An 18,389-nucleotide genomic window follows, 5' to 3' on the forward strand; every position below is an offset into this window, starting at 1 on the left:
GAAATATATTGTGATGGAACAACTGGTACAAGGTGGCCGTGAAAAGCTAAAAGATGATGGTCACATAGGATACTTTGTTTGGCAAGAAAAAAAGGAAATCAAACTGAGCTACCCAAATTCTAAGGACACAATTATGTGTGTGACCCGTGTTCATATCATATGTTGACCGTTAAATGATGGCCGCATTATCATGCTATGGCGTGGAACCGGGACTGATTAGGCTGAAAAGTGAGGACCAAGGACCAGACCATATGAGGATGGATCAGTCAAGTCTTTAGCGGGTTGGCTGGGCCGGTTTGTCAAGATGGTCGGGTCAGATCGGAAACTGTTCTGTTGTAGAATGTATGAGAGAGTATGAATAGGAGGTTTTGGGCTATAAAATTAGTATTTGCTAACAGTGGCAGCTGGTGGTGTAGAGTCCATTGTTATTGAAGTGTCAAATTATTTAAAGATGTCGGACAGTCACGCGTTAATTTTAGTCAAAATATAAATTATTACTAATATAATACAACTTTTGTAGTTGTGTCTGGGACACTAATAATAAGTATTGTTTAAAATTTTAGACAAGTGCTTGAAGTCACTAACCGGATTCGACCAATATAAAATATTTGTTTTACTCCAAACTGATTTTGACCTGTTACCCAAAACACCCATTTTGTTTTTGTGTGTAGACTAGGTCGAAACTTATGTTGTCGGTAATGCGCACTATTTATACTTTGAATAATTTTGTTTTTTTTTTTTTTGTCTTCCAATGTATGTGTTTTTATATAGTATTAAATCTGAACATAAATAGTTGGTTTTTTGTTGAAGCCGTGTTTAACGCGGGCATCAGCATAGTGATATAATAGTTAAAAAGAGAAGAAAAAAAGATTAGGAAGGAGGGAAATTAAAAAGGTAAAGAAAGTGGGAAAAAATGGAAAAAAAGAATATGGGAAAAAATGAAAATGGAAAAGAGGGGGGGGGGGAGGTGCTGAACACCGAAATTACATAGAAAAAATACTATGGGTAAATTACACTTTTCGTCCTTTATGTTTGTATCAGATTACAATGGGTAACCTTTAACTTTAATAATTACAGTCACAGTCCTTTATTTGTAAAAACCATTACACCGTACATCCTTTAGTACTAACTCAGTTAAATTTATCAGCTAAGTATGGCATGTGCATTGCACATGAGGGTAGAATAGTAATTTTACGAATATATTTATAAATAAAACACAGACACTCTTTCAACTCTCTCCATCCCCCCATCTCTCTCTTTCTCTCACTCAACAATCTCTCTCTAAAACCTTTGAAACCTAAATGCCTCACCACCATCACTCTGGGCCTCCGGCCATCGCCACCTCCGCTCTCAACACATCACGCAACGTCGCCATGGATCCGATCTTATTCTTCAACAGCTTCACAAACCATTCAGGCACCATAATCTCTTTATATAACCCCTGAAACATACACACGCACACCAGATCTGTCGATCATAGTGGTGAGGGTGTTTAAAGGTTATTCACAGATCTAGCATATATGATCTGCAACCTTAGCCGAACACATACCAGATTTGGATCCCTTCTTCTCCATCTTTGACCATAAAGGTCGCCGCCACCATACACACACACACACACACCATATCCGGAACCCTAGACAAACGTGGTGGTCGTTTATGGGGATTATTTGATGGATGCAAAAAGATGTTATCTCTGTTTTGCCACTTCTTCATCAATCTGAAATATGATTAAAGGTTTATGGGGATGGTATGATGGTAAAAGGTCAAGACTGAATGTTGTGGTTTAGGGGCTCTTGGTGCTTATCTTTTTTGTTTGTTGATTTTTTTATTTTTTGAATTATAATTTGGGGTAAATCAAAAACCATAATTTGAATCTCATGTCTTGTGTGAATTTCTTTAAGGAGTTGTTTTTTTTTTTTTTATGTGGTGGTGGTGGTGGGGTGGGTGGGTTGGTTGCTGTAATGAAGTTTGACTTCTAAAAATAGGAGGTTTCGATTTGATTTGTAGTTTGATTTTGAAATGCGTGGCATATTTGGATGATTGTTTTATTCTAGTTGCAGATAGTTTAGACAGAAAGGACATGGATCAAAGAGCAAAACATATCTATTGCAAAAATGGTCCTTAAGACATAAAAAAGACGAATTTATCCTTATGTGCTATGCACATGACTGGATTTAACATAAAATTTTAACCTGGTTAGTGCTAAAGGACGTAAGGTGTAATGAGTTTTACATATAAAGGATTGTGACTGTAATTATTAAAGTTAAAGGCTATTCATTGCAACCTGATACAAACATAAAGGACGAAAAGTGTAATTTATCCAAATACTATTGTGCTATAACTAGAATTGGAGCCCGAGTTTCGTGGCGGGGTAATTTGAGGTTGCTTGCGAGGATGTATTTGTTTCATTATATATCGATGGGTTATCATAGATCATGCGGACTTTAATCAAAACGATGGTAAAAATAAATAATCAACACGGTTAAACACGGTTAATTGAACATGTCTAGAGTTAAAAGTTAGTTTTAACTATACTAAGGTAAATAAAAAATGATTATATTTGTTACCTGGTATACTAAAGGGTTCATATAAAATATAAAATATGTAAGCTTTAATTTAAACGACAGTAAAAATAAGCAAGTAACACAATTAAGTAACCATGTCTAAAGGTAAAAGTTAACTTTAATTATAAAAAACTGAAATTAATAACAAGTAAAATAGAACAAATAAAGAAACAAATACTTGTTAAAAAAGAAAAATAACATTTTAAACTTCAAAGGGTGTTTGATAACACTATTAAAATTCGAGGGTGAAAACGTAAATTGTTTATTGAAAAAAGAATTATTATTAAACTTCTGTATGATAAATCTATTAAAGTTCATATGTATGCTTAGACATTTATAAAAAAAAAAATTATTATAGTTTAGGGGTTGTATGATAAATCTATTAAAGTTTAGGGTTAGAAACGTAAATAAGTTATAAAAAAACATCATTATTACGGTCTTATGATTATAATTGTTAATTAAATTATAATTATATTCAGCTGTGGCGCTTGCGTTAGAGCTGATGGAGGAGCGGCTGCATGCGCGGATAGACGCCGCTCACCGCCGTACTGAGACCCTTCTCATGCGGGCGATCGAGGGCGATATACAGCCGGCTCTCCGGCGTGGTGATACACCATTGTCGATACCGCCGTTGTCGCCTCGCCCTGGACAGGATGCGGATAGACAAATATGACTTGATTTCATTTTGGACCAAAATGGCAATAAAATTGAAACCACAGGGATCCAAATGCAAAAGATTTGAGTTTTGACTAAAGTGTCAAAAGTGACCAAACCTTAGGGACCAAAATGACATTTTACTCTTTTATAAATCTGTCTAAAGATATAGGACGATCGTGACATTTACTCTTGATTACAAAAATCTTGTCTCTCTTGGCTATTAAAAATAGGTAACACCCACCCGTTCTTTCTTCCGGCGATGTCGTCCGAATATGATATCTGTAAGCTTTTTCCGGCGATGAGTTTGGAGGATACACAATCACCATCATCATCATCAGGGAAGTTGTTGCATAAGGAGAAGAAGAAGAAGAAAAAGAAAGAAGAGGCGTTGAGGAAGTTGAGCGGCGGTGTTAAGAAGAAGAAGGAGAAGAAGAAGAAGTCGAATAAGAAAAAGAAAGAGGTTGATGAGATGGAAGAGTGGTGGCATTTGGGGCGCCAGACCTCTTGCGGTGAGAGAAAGAGGGGGTGGAGGCTACTGGGTGTGAACAAGCTGGGGAGTACGTATATCGCTACAATAACCCATCCCGATGGTCGTCAGGTACGCCTTGGGACTTATATGACACCGAAGCTCGCAGCTATCGCTTACGATCAAGAGTCTTTGAAGATTTATGGTCTTCAGAAACCCCTTAATTTCCCGCACCGGGTCATCATCGCCGGAGCCAGTGCCTACCAATACAACAACCGAACCCGAACCCAGTAAATCTCACTGCTATTTTTTAGGGTTTTAATTCATATGATCTAATCTATTAATATTTATTTATTGATATGGTTAAGGTTAAAGAGTATTATTATTAAGACATGGTTTTGAGGTTTGGTAACTGATATGGTATTATTATTATTATTGATTTAATTTAGGGCAATTTTCATGGTATTCGGTTTCTTCATTTACATACTTGTAGTAGTATTCCTCAAATTTTGATTTGATTTCTTTTAATTTATTTTTTATAGTACACTCGGCAATTAAGATTAAAAAAATGATACATGCCTTTTATTTTTAACAGTGAGTTTGTTTTAAGGTGATACCCCCGTCCGGTGACAGGCGTGATGGGTGAGCCGAAAAATGTACTTCAGTTTGACCCTAACTATTGCTTACCAATTGGATATTATTGTTATTACTACTTTTTTGCTCCATTGAGTCATGTAAACGCAGCGTATCAGATCAAAACCCGACCCATTGACAAACATAAACAGTAGTTCATAAATGGAACACATACCTGAATCTTGAGTCTGCTACATACATCTGAACCTAGGATCCTAACTCCATTAGATAAATCAAGGAACAGCCAGCAAACATCTCATGAACTCGGTTAAAAAGGCCGGGAGGTGTTCTGAAGCATTTATGTCCAGAATAAACTTACAAGACCACAGGGATAAGGATAAGAGTGAGAAACTTGCTGTTGCGAGTGAGCTTTGACCTCTTGTACATACCCTGATCTGTGCCCTTTTTCTAGTGGAAGAACTGGTATGTGAGCTGATAACAACACAAATTACAACTCACAATAAGATCCCTATCATAGGAAAATATTATATACAGATTTCTTATGAAGGCAGAGAATTAATCAATTACAACACACATACTTCACTTATGAATAGCATACAATTCCACCATGAGTTTCAAATTACATCAGCAGTTCGGTACAACAACCTTATATAAAAGTTTCAACCTTAAGTAATAGTTATAGGTTAACTAAATATAGAAGTTCAAACCTTAAGTAATGGTTATAGATCAACTAAATCATCATATAGATTACTCTATGAAAAAGGCCTAAATGTATGGTGGCGTACATGAATGCCGGGGTCCAGTTTAACTACTTGGGCTCTGGTGAGGTGGTTAGATTGGAAGGCCCATCGCTGGGTTCCTAAAAATCCGAGGTGTAAATATGAAAACCAGGCTCGAGTATCACTGAACAGGCCCAGCTATTAATTTGGCCTGGAAGTCTCACCAATGGATCAAGGCAACAGGGGGTACAACTTTTATTGTCTGGCCCGATTGGTTAGTGTTAATGGAATGTCCTTATGGGTTAGCTCTTGGGGTTGGGCCCCCGTTGCATGGGCTGCTTATTGCGCTAGTCAAATTGCGACATATAAGTGGCAGGTTCGTTATGGGCCTTGTATGATTTCTAGGGCTGTAAACGAACCGAACGTTCAGCGAACAATTCGTGAACCGTTCGGCGGGAAGTTCGTTTATGTTCGTTCGTTTAATAAACGAACGGACATGAACAAGAAATTCCGTTCGATTAGTTAAATGAACGAACATGAACAAAGGTCTCGTTCGTTCAATTGTGTTTGTGTAACACTTTAGGCTTGGGGGTGTTCAACATAAGCCAAAACACATATTTCTATTCATCTACGATTCTAGAACAAAACACAAAAACCCTAAATCAAAATTGCATTTTATGAGATCCAGAGCAACGCCAGTTACTATAAGGCCTACAAAAATATAGGATCTATAGCTTGCGGATCAGAGCTTTTGAATCATGTCCCACTTGTGTTACCGTATATTGCTCCATATTTTGTTGGATCGGGCATGGGTGTCGAATGGAATGATTCTAGCATTTTCTGACTTATAGTTTGAGTTGCAATACACAGAATTCTCTAATAGTTAACCCGCAATAGGAGACATGCAAACTCTATGTGACGATTGAGTAGGTATTATATCAAGACCAACATGTATAATGTAAAGTCTCTCGCAAACATTTAAACACCCGTTTTGCAAACTGATCAAGAATCAACTAAGACGGTTTTGCCGCTTCCAGTTAACAGACAGCATTGGGTTTGACTTTGTATCGTATGTCCAACATATTCCTTTCGTTTCATTTCATTTCAGTCCAGACATCAATCCAACCTGGTAGCGGAAAGTCACCATCTAATTTGTCATCCGAATTCATATCATCACAGCATTAACACAATTAGGTTTTCTTTAAGAAAGGCAACGGCTTGTGTGCTTGTTTTACACGTTCTTTACGCTTATGGTTTCATCTATAACTACACATACAGGGTTCATGTGAATGTTACAACATGAATATACAATTACCCATCTAACCACATAGGTAAAAAAATTGAAACATAAGTTGAAAGACTGAAAATCTATCATTTGCTGAACTTCCAAACTCTGATATACCCATCAGCATGTGTGGTGACAACCTTCTGCATCCCCACAGATAAACAGCTTATCGAGGGTCTGGATATTCGAGGCATTAAATCAAAACATGCATCTTCTGAAACTCTTAGTCCTTTCTTTCTGGTAACAATTGAGTTACAAGTTTCCAAACGATTTAGTTTTCTGCTACTTTCATAAATAATACAATTTGACAAAAAATCGCCATTTTGTGGGTCCACGAGGCGTACCCCACCATCTATGTCAACATGACCTGTATGTAACGCTGAGCGATGTTGACTAATAGCCAAGCCTCGAAGTTTACTTTTCCAGGTTCGTTCTGAAGACGTAGGTAATTCAAAATCACCACCCAAAAACCCTCTTTGCTTGTAGCACAAAATTTGAAGTAACCTTGATTTATCAATGACTCCGCTCCTTCACATAAACATATAATACAAGAAGAAAGTAAGTCGAAGGTGATTTCTTTTATTAGCCCTTGTTTGAATTGGTTATTAACCGAACCAAACCGAAAACCGACAAATTAACCGAATTAACCGAACCGATTAATCAATGACTTCGGTTACAGTTACGGATAATGCTAATAACCGAACCGTGCACACCCCTACTGGCTGTGGAGGTGGGGGAGGTGTTGCCGGTGGCTGTGGAGGAGGAGGAGGTGGTGACCAGCGACGTGGAGGTGGGGGAGGTGTCTTTGTTTTGAGATTAGGAGGAGATGGGTGGAGAGAGGGTTGGAAGGGGTGGGAAGACATTGGACCATGTATACATGAGGAAGAAGACGCGCAGAGGTTTGAAGATATTTTTTAATAAAATGTCTTTTAAAAAACAAACGGTCTGCAGAGCTCAATGTCTGCAAAACAACTGTTTGGATCATAATTTAAATTAAAACAGCAAAAAGGTGAATTAGCATTTGACTTTTGTCTACGAAAAGGCAGTTAAGAAAAGTGGCGATCGATGTGTCATGTGTGGACGACAAGTTGGTCCTCTTCTTGGCATAGCAAGCTGCACACATTCACTTCATTTTAACTTGGCAAAAGTGGGCTTGACGGGACGAACAAAAACGAGTCACATTGGCTTGCAAATACTTTACCATAATTTAATTGTGTCACATACATTAATCATTGCTAATCCTTTAATCGAGCAAGTGGCACGCTTCTAGCAGGCTGGCTCTACAGGGATCAATCAATATGGAGAAGAAGTTGAACTTGAACCTGTGATTCTTCGAGCTTCTGTAACCATTCTAGGTACAGCATACATCAAAGGCCGGTGAAGAAGCTATGGTATGCATACTTTCATAGATTTAAATTCAACACCTTTCACATATTATCAACTTGTGCAGGCGGCCAATATGGCTGACCCGCGCATGGGCGCTTCAAGTTTAGACATCCATGGAAACATAACTTAAAAGTTGTAGCGTCATTGTGCTTACTGCCCAAGCAGTTTCATCAATTCTAGAAACAAAAATCCTAACGTTTTCATTTCCTGTTTGATTACATTTACAGGCACCCAAGTACTAAAGCTCATCAGCCTTTTTGTACATGAGATGAACTTTGCAGTTCAAGAATGTGTTCAAATATGCATCAAAGCAAGTGAGATCGCAGTGTTGTTGAAATAGAAACAACCATGGCTGGCAGCACAAGCAGATTTTGAGAGTCTAAATGTAATAACATATTTTTAACAGAAATAGGGAATTTCATCATCTTCTTCTTCTTCTTCATATTTCACCACCATAATAGATAGGGAAAAGCACAAGTTCTGACTGAGCAACACTATGTAGTTAATATCCCGATATATCAACCGATATATCAGTGATATATCGGTTATCGGTCCTCTGCCGAGATAGCGGTACAAAATATTGGTCAGAATATCGGTATCGATAACATCAGCGATATTGTCCGATATTTGACCGATATAGGACCAATATTTGATCGATAAATCACCGATTTTCCCGATATCAGTACCATTCTTCTTATTTCTACCGTTCATTTTTCTTCTTATTGATGCTATTAAATGTTAGTGTTTTAAGTCTTAGTCAGTTCTTACTTGTTACAATTGTTAGCGTTAAATTGCTATATATATAAATTTAGCATGATATTAAAATTACCGATATCCCACCGGGATAACCGATATCTCAAACATCGATCCTTGACCGATATCCGATATTTTACCGCATTAACTGGTTAGGCAACAACAAAGAAAGAAATAGACTTGGTTAATTATATAAATTTACTAGATAATTGTTTGAGGGACCAGACCACTAGTTGTTGTTGTTGTTCTGACGGACAGGAGGAACCACCATCGGCTCCTTGGTGTTGGTGGCGATAAGATGGGGAAAATTAAGCTTAGCTTTGGAGCCGTAAAACCTAAAAGCTTCCCGATCGTAAACTAAAGCTGCTTCTTCCGGTGACCTATAAACCCCCAGCCATACCCGACCACCAACAAAATTATCAATCGGATATCTTATTATAGCCGTGAACCAGTTATCCGGGATACGTCGCCTCCGCTTCTTCTTCTTCTTCAACTTCTTCTTCTTCTTCACACCGCTCTGCTGCTTCTGGACACCCATCCGCGACGGCCCTCTGTCTTTCCCAACCCGCTCATCGACATAGATCCATCCTGACGTGTCCATTACACCGATGAAATTCCTCCACAAATGTTGCTCCACCTCCTCTTCTTCCTTCACCGATGCATCCTCCTCCAGCGTCATCGCCGGAAAAAGCTTTGAGATATCAGATACCGACGACATCGCCGGCTCTTTCTCTTTCTAGGGTTTTCACGAACAAACAGAGATTTATTATTTTTATCAGGAGAGATAAGAATGGGCCGGGGTTATGATGTTTAGCCATTTTAACTCTTTCAAAAAAAAAAAAAAAAAAAAAAAAGGTAAATTACTTTTTGAGTCCCTGTGTTTTATATGTTTTAACTAGTTGAGTCCAAAAGCAAAAAGTTTAACGACCTGAGTCCCCATAAGCATTTTCTTTAACCATTTGAGTCCAAATTTCTAACTCCATCCACCAAGTCTGTTAACTATGAGGGTAATTTGGTCATTTACACACAAAGTACAAGTCTTATATGCACATAAGTACAAGGAACAAGTCTTTAATGCATAAATTTTTAATATATAATAAACACCACCATCCCCACCACCATCCCCACCACCGCCACCTCTAAACACCCACCACCACTGTCATGTCAAAATTAAGAAAGGCTAGTCCGAAATTTCGTAGGTAATGTGCAAGTACGTTATGGTTGCAATGGATAACTAACCTTCCATGTTCTTTGATTCGTTGTATGCATTCAACTGATGCTTCCACAGGTATTCTTTACACTCGTTAAGACTTAGCACTGGTAAATCGTTAATTCCTGAAAAGCTAAAACGGTGCTAATTAATGAATATTATGCCCTATTAAATGTACTTCAGTTTCTTATAGATTTTCTTTTCCCAAAATTGTCTCCTTTTCATGGGCACAATACAATTCAAGCTCACACACGCAAGAAAAAAAAATGCAAGGGAGGGCAAGAATGTAAGTGGTTTAACAATGGTGACTGTAGTTCTCTTCGTTTCCTAATCGTTTCAGGATAAACCGTCTCAAATATGTGAATCTCACACTCTCCAGTTCGTTGTCCGTTGTAGTTCGATCTCGATCTGGATGCGAGAGTTGTTGACGGACGGTGAAACGACGCCGTCGTGGCTGTTGTCGGTGCCGGATTTACGATAAATTTGAGTCGATTGTGATGAATTTGAATGATTGATAGGATGATTTGGGGATATAGGCATATATAAAAGAGAGAGATATATCTACGAATACTTTATTTTTATTTTTTTAACTATAAGGGTATTTTGGTCATTTAACAATACTTAACCAAGAAATTCTAACAGTGTTAGAAATTTGGACTCAAATGGTTAAACAAAATGCTTATGGGGACTCAGGTCGTTAAACTTTTTGTTTTTGGACTCAATTAGTTAAAACCCATAAAATACAAGGACTCAAAAAGTAATTTACCCAAAAGAAAATTATTATTTTCACACATCAAACCCTGAAATTTGTTGGTAATTTTAGTTAGGGGTGTGCAAAGAACCGAATTAATTGAACTATAACCAAATTAACTGATAAAATCGAACCAAATAAAAAACCGGTGGGTCGGTTAATGGTTTTTTTGAAAACCGAACCAAATAAAAAACCGGTGGGTCGGTCGGGTTGGTTATAGTTATCATTTTTTCCATACCCACCATAACCGAACCGAACCGACATGTAATAATCTTTGTAGGATTTAGGACTTTTCACCATATTTTTAATATTTGATGTTTTTGAGTAAAGATTTTAAGTACTTATTGGTTTTTCATATCATTTTGTGGTTTTGGTTGAATGTTTATTTGAATTTATGGAATGTATAATATCACTTTATTTGAATATTCGATGATAATTAGTATTAATATTATAGATTATATGTATTTTTTAATACTATGTAATATACTAATATATACAAGTATGCAATAACAATTTATTCCATGTTAAAAAAATTAAGCTAAATACACGGTTAACCACCCATAACCGACCCGCTATAACCATCAAAACCGAATAACTATAACCACCATAACCGATCGGTTACGGTTATGGTTATCCAATAACCGACATCGCATTTATGGTTATGGTTTTTGTCAAAACCGACACAAACCGACCCATGCACACCCCTAATTTTAGTGTTACCGACATGTTTTGGTGGTATTGGATTAGCTTGTCGACTAAGTGGATCTTGTTAAAATTTAAATGAGTTAGGAGATGCGGAAGTGCAGCCTTGTTTTAATTTAATAAGATCAGATATCGGTTTTGTTTTATAATTTAATTATAAATATGTTTTATAAAATCTTTAACACTTATTTAATCGGTCTTGTAAGTTAAGCAATTGTAAGAACTGTTATGATAACCTGATTATATTACGACTGATTTGTTCATAGCGTATTCACCCCTTGTTATTGTGTTATAACATTCACGTGTCTGGTATTCTGAATATATATATTAATTTTAAATTATTTACTAGGTTAGAACCCCGTGTATTACACGGGTTAAATAAATGTAATTTTATATACCAAATAATAAAAAAATATATCTTTAAAAATCACATGAGTTGAATAAATGTAATTTTATATATTAAATAAATAAAAAATTGTATTTTTAAGAACCTCATTTGTTATACGGGTTGAGCACATGTAATTTTATATACCAAACAATAAAAAGTTATATCTTTATAAACCCTATGTATTATATGGATTGAATAAATCTAATTTTATATACTACATAATAAAACATTTATATTTTTAAAAACCTTGTGTATTACACGAGTTGCATAAATGTAATTTTGTATAGTAAAAAATAAAAATGTTATATCTTTAAAAAACCTCGTTTATTACACGGGTTGAATAAATCTAATAAAAATTTATATCTTTTTTAAAAAAAAAAAACTAACGGATATACTCGATATACGATGGATGGGGTGATTGCAGTGATGGTTCTCACGTAAACATAGTGGTTACCGTATTTGAGTTGAGAGTTGAACACGAAAATAAAAGTATAGAACCAATAAACATTGATTAATATTTTTGTTTACCCCTTATAAATATTTTTGAAATAGGTTCTACCCTTAACTACTTTAGTTTAATAAAATAAATAAATCATTTACATTATATTAGTTTCCATTTAGCGTACATCTTTTGTTAATTTCAGGATAAATAATTTTGAAATCTGATAAATATTTTAAAATATTATATTATCTCCCATACGAATCGTTTAAATTTAATTTGATAATTATCTTTTAATTGATATTAATTATCTAAAAAAATATTTGGCTTAATGAATGACATGTGTCCTCTCATTAGTTTCTTTTATTATATAGTACTAGCGGTAAGACCCGTGTGCAAACACGGGTCGTTTCTTAGAAAACCATGCATAACACAAATTGACAGAGAGTAAACAAATAATTAGTGCAGACTTACAAAATTGATATAAACTAATGGTCAATAGGTTTATTCAACAGCAATTCCATTATGTTGATAGTTGTTAGGTCCAGAGTTTTACGCTTATCTTTATTACGTTTATTTATGTTTATTTGGTTTAGATTAGGTCTTGGGCTTGGGCTTGGGCTAGGCCATGTGGGCCAATAGGGTAGAGGCTCCTATAAATAGTCATGATTAGAATATTGGTAGTAGAGCTCGCATTTGTAAATCATGTAATCCCCTAAAGGAGAACCTTGTACCCGACAATCCTAGAGATTGTGTGTAAGGTTCTCGAAGATCGTACCAGACAGTCGTTGAGACTGTGTGCGATCTAAGCAACGACACTAAGTTTTGTAATGATAAATTTCTTTTTGTTCTTGTCGGTTTGATCTTATATTCCGCATTCGATTGAACCGTCGAGTGATATCACGGGTTTTTCGGGACTAACAAGTGGTATCAGAGCCACTGAAGTCTTTCAAAGGCTCGGTTTTGATATCGCTCGAAGAACAAAAAGAAGCTTTGGACAGTGTCGGGGGATGAATGCTCGTCAAAGATCTGGTGACTTTCTAGATACATTTTTGTATTATTCGGTGACCTTGTTCATACACAGATTTGAAAGTTTTTATTGAAACTCATGAGTGGTGGATATGGTTTTCACTTATGGGCACCGGTTCTCAATTGTGACTCTAAAAGTGGTGTGATGATGGAGGTGGCAGTCGTCAGAGGATAAGCTGATAACAACAGAAGATGATGAGCGACAGTAAGAATGAAGGTGATGAAGGTGGAGGTTGACGATGGTGCATGTAGGTATTTGTGGTGGTCGATGTTGTAGGTTTTTGTTTCGACGCCGATATTCTGCCGGAGATGAAGATGATGATGGCATTGGTCGGAGTTAAACGGAAACATGGTGACGGGAGATGGTTGCAGGTTGAGTGGAGGCGGTCGCCGGAGAAGATCTGGTGAAGTCAATCGTGATGGTGATTGACCAACGATGAAGATGACCAGTGCTGGTGAGTTGACAGAGATGGTTAACGATTGGAAGATGATGGACGGTGAAGGAGATGATGTTATGATTGGATATCTCAGATGAAAGAATGTAATCCGAGATGGTTGTTGATTGTATCCGAGATGATACTTAGATGAAGAAATGAATATGGTGTCTGTCTCGGACGATAAATGGTTCTGATGTCTGATGAAGATGATAATATGGCTATAACGAATGATCTCGGATGAATTCTTTGATGTTGATGAGCTAATGATGATGGAATGACATCAGCATTTCTAGAATGTTGAGGAAAGTCAGATGGCGGGTGTCATAGGTTGTCTCATCATGTGTTGGAACCTGAAGGTTTATACATGTAGGTTTGCATAGTATAGGGGTTGTTTTGTTTATTTCTATTATATATGTATGGGCCGATTAGGTGGTTTGGGTTATGTCGCAACTGGGTTAGTGTGTGGGCTTAGGTTTCGGCCTAGATAACTAGTATTTAAACAAACCTCAACCTTAGGGTTGAGGTTGTTGATCACATAGAAGGTTGCGAGTTCCATTACAAGGTCTTGTATCAGTCATCGTTGATCGTTGAATGCAAGATACTTTTGGTTTGTGATTTCTATTATTGTTTTTATCTTGATTATTAGTTTATATTCTTGAATCGACTTGTGATTGAATTCCGCGCTTTCACAAGTTAAAGTTTGATATCATTGAGAGATCCTCACGGGTTTTACAATTGGTATCAGAGCCATTGAAGCCATTCAAGGGCTCGGTTTTGATATCATTCGGATTCAAGAATCATTTATGCTACTGATCTGTTTTGTTGAGTGTTTTGCAGCGATATATTTAATCTGTTCTTGACAGATTCATCGAAATAATACTGATTTTGGTTTGTTGATTTCTGGAAAAGGTGTTTGCTGAATTTTCGGGAAGTTGGTGGTCAACAGATTCAAAGATTACAATATCTTTGAATTTTGGAAGTGCTGAAAAATCGGGATTGCGAGTAAACAGATCTTATCGTTTATTCTTTTGCAGGTTTCGATTCGCAACCATCTAGTTGCGGCTCATCACGTTCCAGTTACGACTCGCAACCATCACTGGTTTCGGCTCATTCTGTTTTAGTTACGACTCGCAACCTCTGCAGTTACGACTCGCAACCACAGTAGATTTGACTCGCAACCTCTGCAGTTACGACTCGCAACCACAGTAGATTTGACTCGCAACCTCAGCTGTTACTACTCGCAACGACACTGATTTACGGACTTTTGGACTGTTGACTTTTGGACTTAAAACAAAATTAATTAATTAATTAACTGATTAATTAATCATGTCATCTAACAACAGTGAACTGTCCGCCCTTAATCAACAACAAGAATTGGACTCAAAGCTTGGAACTACAACACGCATTCCTAGGTTAACTGATGCTAATGACTTTCCCGAGTGGAAGTGGCGCTTTGAACAGCATCTGAAGGTTAAGGATTACAAGCTATGGCGAAGCATTTTGAGAGGACCTAGGGAGATTATGATGGAAAGCCCCACAGAACCTGATGTCAAAATAAAGAAGCCTCGAGATAAGTACACTGAAGATGATTTGCTCATTGTTGAAGAAGATGATCGAGCTCTTTCCTACTTAACCATGGGTTTGGGTCCTGATATTGCTATTGGTTTTCGCACCTGCAAATCTGCCAAAGAATTGTGGGATTCTCTGATCGAGGTATATGAAGGAAACGAAGACATGAAAGAGAGCCGAAGAAATTTGCTGCAACAAAACTTCAACAATTTCAACCATATTTATGGTGAAACGATAGACAATCAGATTCAGAGATTCGTGAAGCTAGTCACTCAAATGCAGATGGAAGAAATTCATACAACAAATGCATCCTCAAATCGACAACTTCTCAATGCACTACCAAAGAGTTGGGATCATCATGTTGCTATGATCAAGAAGACAAAAGACCTAGCTAGATGCACTCTGTCAGAGATGATCTCTCACATTAAGGCATGCGAACTGGATGATAAGCAAAGAGAAACAAATTACAAGAACAGTATGCTAGCTGCTGGTTTCTCCATTGCTCCTGCCTCCTCCAACAACAGCAACACAGCCTTATTGTCTCAAGGAGGCTTTCAGATGTTTCGCAATACTTCATCCGCATCTCCAACTTCAGCAAAGGTGCACTCATCTGGATCCTCAAATCAAGTCGTTTCTCCAGCTTCTCCTGCTTCAATTCAAAATGCTGGAAATGTCTCTACTGGTGCCCCTACTTCTGCCTTCGCTGCAAACAACGAAATGATGGCTTTCTTCGCAAATCAATCGAAGGAAAAACTGGATATAGCAGCTTCAGTGATCAACTGTTTGAATGCTTTCATTGCAGGAAAGCTTGATCCACCAAAGTGGAGTCCTGATGATCTGACACAGATTCATCCAGATGATGTTGAAGAAATGGACATCACCTGGCAGATGGCAATGGCAGCCTTCAGAGCCCAAAAGTTTGTGAAAAGAACAGGTAAAAACAGGTGGGGAAATGCATGGAATGGAGCTGCTAAAGTACCTTTCAATCTTCGTTGTTTCAACTGTCATGAGGAAGGACACTATGCTCAAACTGCCCGAAGCCACTTGTAAACAGAGATCAAACTCCTGCTACTCCTGCTCAACCTGCAACTCCTAATCGAGAAAGAGCTCTTGTGACCACTACAAGTATAGCAGATACTGCCGCTTCTGGAAGTCCACAGCCGCAAGGATTAGCTCAAGCACTGGTGGTGCAGCCCAACGTCAACTTTGATTGGTCTTCAGAAATTGAGCGTCTGAACATATCAGCTCCAGAGAATCAAACTGCTACATCCAAGATTGCTTTCATGACTTCAAGCGAACATAGTCCTAAGCCAGAGGAAGAGACTGCAGCTGATGATTTTGCATTCATGACTCAAATCCTGTCAGCACCTGTCAAAGGTCTCACGAAAGAAGAGGTAATTTCTGTTTTCTGCACACCTGAATGTAGGGAACGAGTTGAGGCCTATAGAATTCACAACGCTGAGCTAATCGAAGATTATAATGAAATTAAACGGAAAAATTTCACTTTGACGAAAAACGAAAAACTTTTCAAAGAAAAAATCGAAGCTCAGCGTAAGGACATCGTTCAACTTAAGGACGATGTTAGTGTAGCTACGGCCCAACTCATGATAGTCAAAGAAAAACTGTGTGAGGTGACTAAAGAACTGGAGAATGTTAGGGATAAATACCAAATTAATCAGTTAAACATTAAAAAATTCGATTCATCCAGTAAATTAGTCAAAAATTTGTGTGATCAACAATTAGCATATTCTAAAAAGAAAGGGTCAGGATTGGGATATCATCAGACTCCTCCTCCGTACAATGATAATTACACTTATTTACCAATGACTGAGGAGGAGATACTGAACGAAAGTAAAATGACCTATGGTTCACATAACAACAAATCGTCTGTTCATAACAGACATGTTGAGCCACAAAAGTCTTCACCATTGAATTTTGTTCCTAAAGGCACAATTGATCCTAATGTTTCATTGTCATGTGCAGATGATAGCTCTGAAGTAAAGTGTGGTGATGTTCATGGGAGTGAACCAGTAGTTATTTCAAATGTTTCTGAACCATTTTTTGAACATTATTCTGAACCAACTGAGTCTGACATTGCTTTTACTAGTTCTTTGTTTGCGTCGTTTTCAGCTTATGTTTCATCTTGTGAGCCTGTTGTTTTGGGCAAAACTGATAATGTTTGTGTGGATGATTTGAACAATAAGTGTGGTGATTGTTTTTCAGCTAATGCTTGTGATCCTAACATCTCTAATGTTTCAGCTTGTGAAAAAGTTACAGGCGAGGTCCCTCGGGATGCATTCAGTGAAACCACTGAAACGACTTCTCAAGAAAATCAAGAGTATCCTGATTCTTCTTCTGAATCGGTCTCAGTGGGTGTCCCTAATGTTGAATCTAGTGGGACCCCATTGGAAACTGTGTTAACTAATGAACCTGAATCTGTGTCACAAGATCAATGCTCTGAGGAAATGCATGTTGATGAAACTTCTTCAAGCTCAGAAAAGGAACCTGAATCAGTTTCACATGACAAATGCATTGAGGAAGAGCATATTGCTGAGACTTCTTCTTGTTCGGGAAGTGAACCTGAATCAGTTTCAGATGATAAATGCCTTGATAAAACGCATTTGGATGAAACTCGTACATGTTCAAATTCGGAATCAAGATTAAGTAACAATGAAAAGGATGCTGATCTAAAAGAGAAATCATTAGAAGAAAATTTGTTTAAAGAAAAACCACAAGTCAAACATGTTCAGAAAACTAAAACATCGAATCACACGAAATCAAGCAAACAGGGTCAAAATGTCAAGAATATTCAAAATGTGAAACGTCAAACATGTTTTAACTGTGGCATTGCTGGTCACATTGCCAGAAATTGTGGTAAACTCCCAAGGACACCGAACAAGAAAACATCAGGGCGAAATCAGAAGGACACGTCTAATCGATATCACTGTTCGGAGTCCATGAAGTCTGCAAAGACTAAGACAATGAAGAACAACTATCACAGGACGAGACCTTCTGACCAGGATTGGAATGCAGCCAAACGCTATAATCAATATCAGTATAGACAAGCAAATTTTCAGCGTAATCGAAGTAATTCTTTTGGTAAAGTTTTTGAAAATTTCAATTCTAACTGGTCAAGACAGTTTTGGAAACCTAAAGCTAATGGCATGCAATCCAATTCAATGAAATCATATCATCAAAATGTCGCCAACAGAAATGTTTCAAAATTTCTGAATAAAGATAATTTAGTTTGGCAGAAGGTGACGTATATCGATGCTCAAGGAAAACCCAGATCCACCATGGGCTGGGTTCCTAAATCTAACTAATCCCGCTTATCGTGCAGGAACAGCTGTGGAGGACTACCGTGCGCCTCTGGTACATGGATAGTGGCTGTTCCAGGCACATGACAGGAGACTTATCCCAACTGGTAAATGTCAAAGAGT

At 37.4% G+C, this 18,389-nt stretch overlaps 1 protein-coding gene across 1 annotated transcript; it reads right to left on the bottom strand.

Annotated features, from left to right (window-relative positions):
• Nucleotides 1–8,653: 8,653 nt before the first annotated feature.
• LOC110933967 (ethylene-responsive transcription factor 13) lies at nucleotides 8,654–9,142 on the bottom strand. Its single transcript, XM_022177166.1, has one exon. The coding sequence runs from the start codon at nucleotides 9,140–9,142 to the stop codon at nucleotides 8,654–8,656; it is 489 nt and encodes a 162-aa protein (XP_022032858.1).
• Between the last annotated feature and the right edge of the window lie 9,247 nt (nucleotides 9,143–18,389).

This window comes from Helianthus annuus, chromosome 4, assembly GCF_002127325.2.
Source record: "Helianthus annuus cultivar XRQ/B chromosome 4, HanXRQr2.0-SUNRISE, whole genome shotgun sequence".
NCBI classification, from domain to species: domain Eukaryota; kingdom Viridiplantae; phylum Streptophyta; class Magnoliopsida; order Asterales; family Asteraceae; genus Helianthus; species Helianthus annuus.

What these genes read in the sequence shown, in the direction of transcription:
- LOC110933967 (XM_022177166.1), bottom strand. Translation starts at nt 9,142, where the DNA reads ATGTCGTCGGTATCTGATATCTCAAAGCTTTTTCCGGCGATGACGCTG.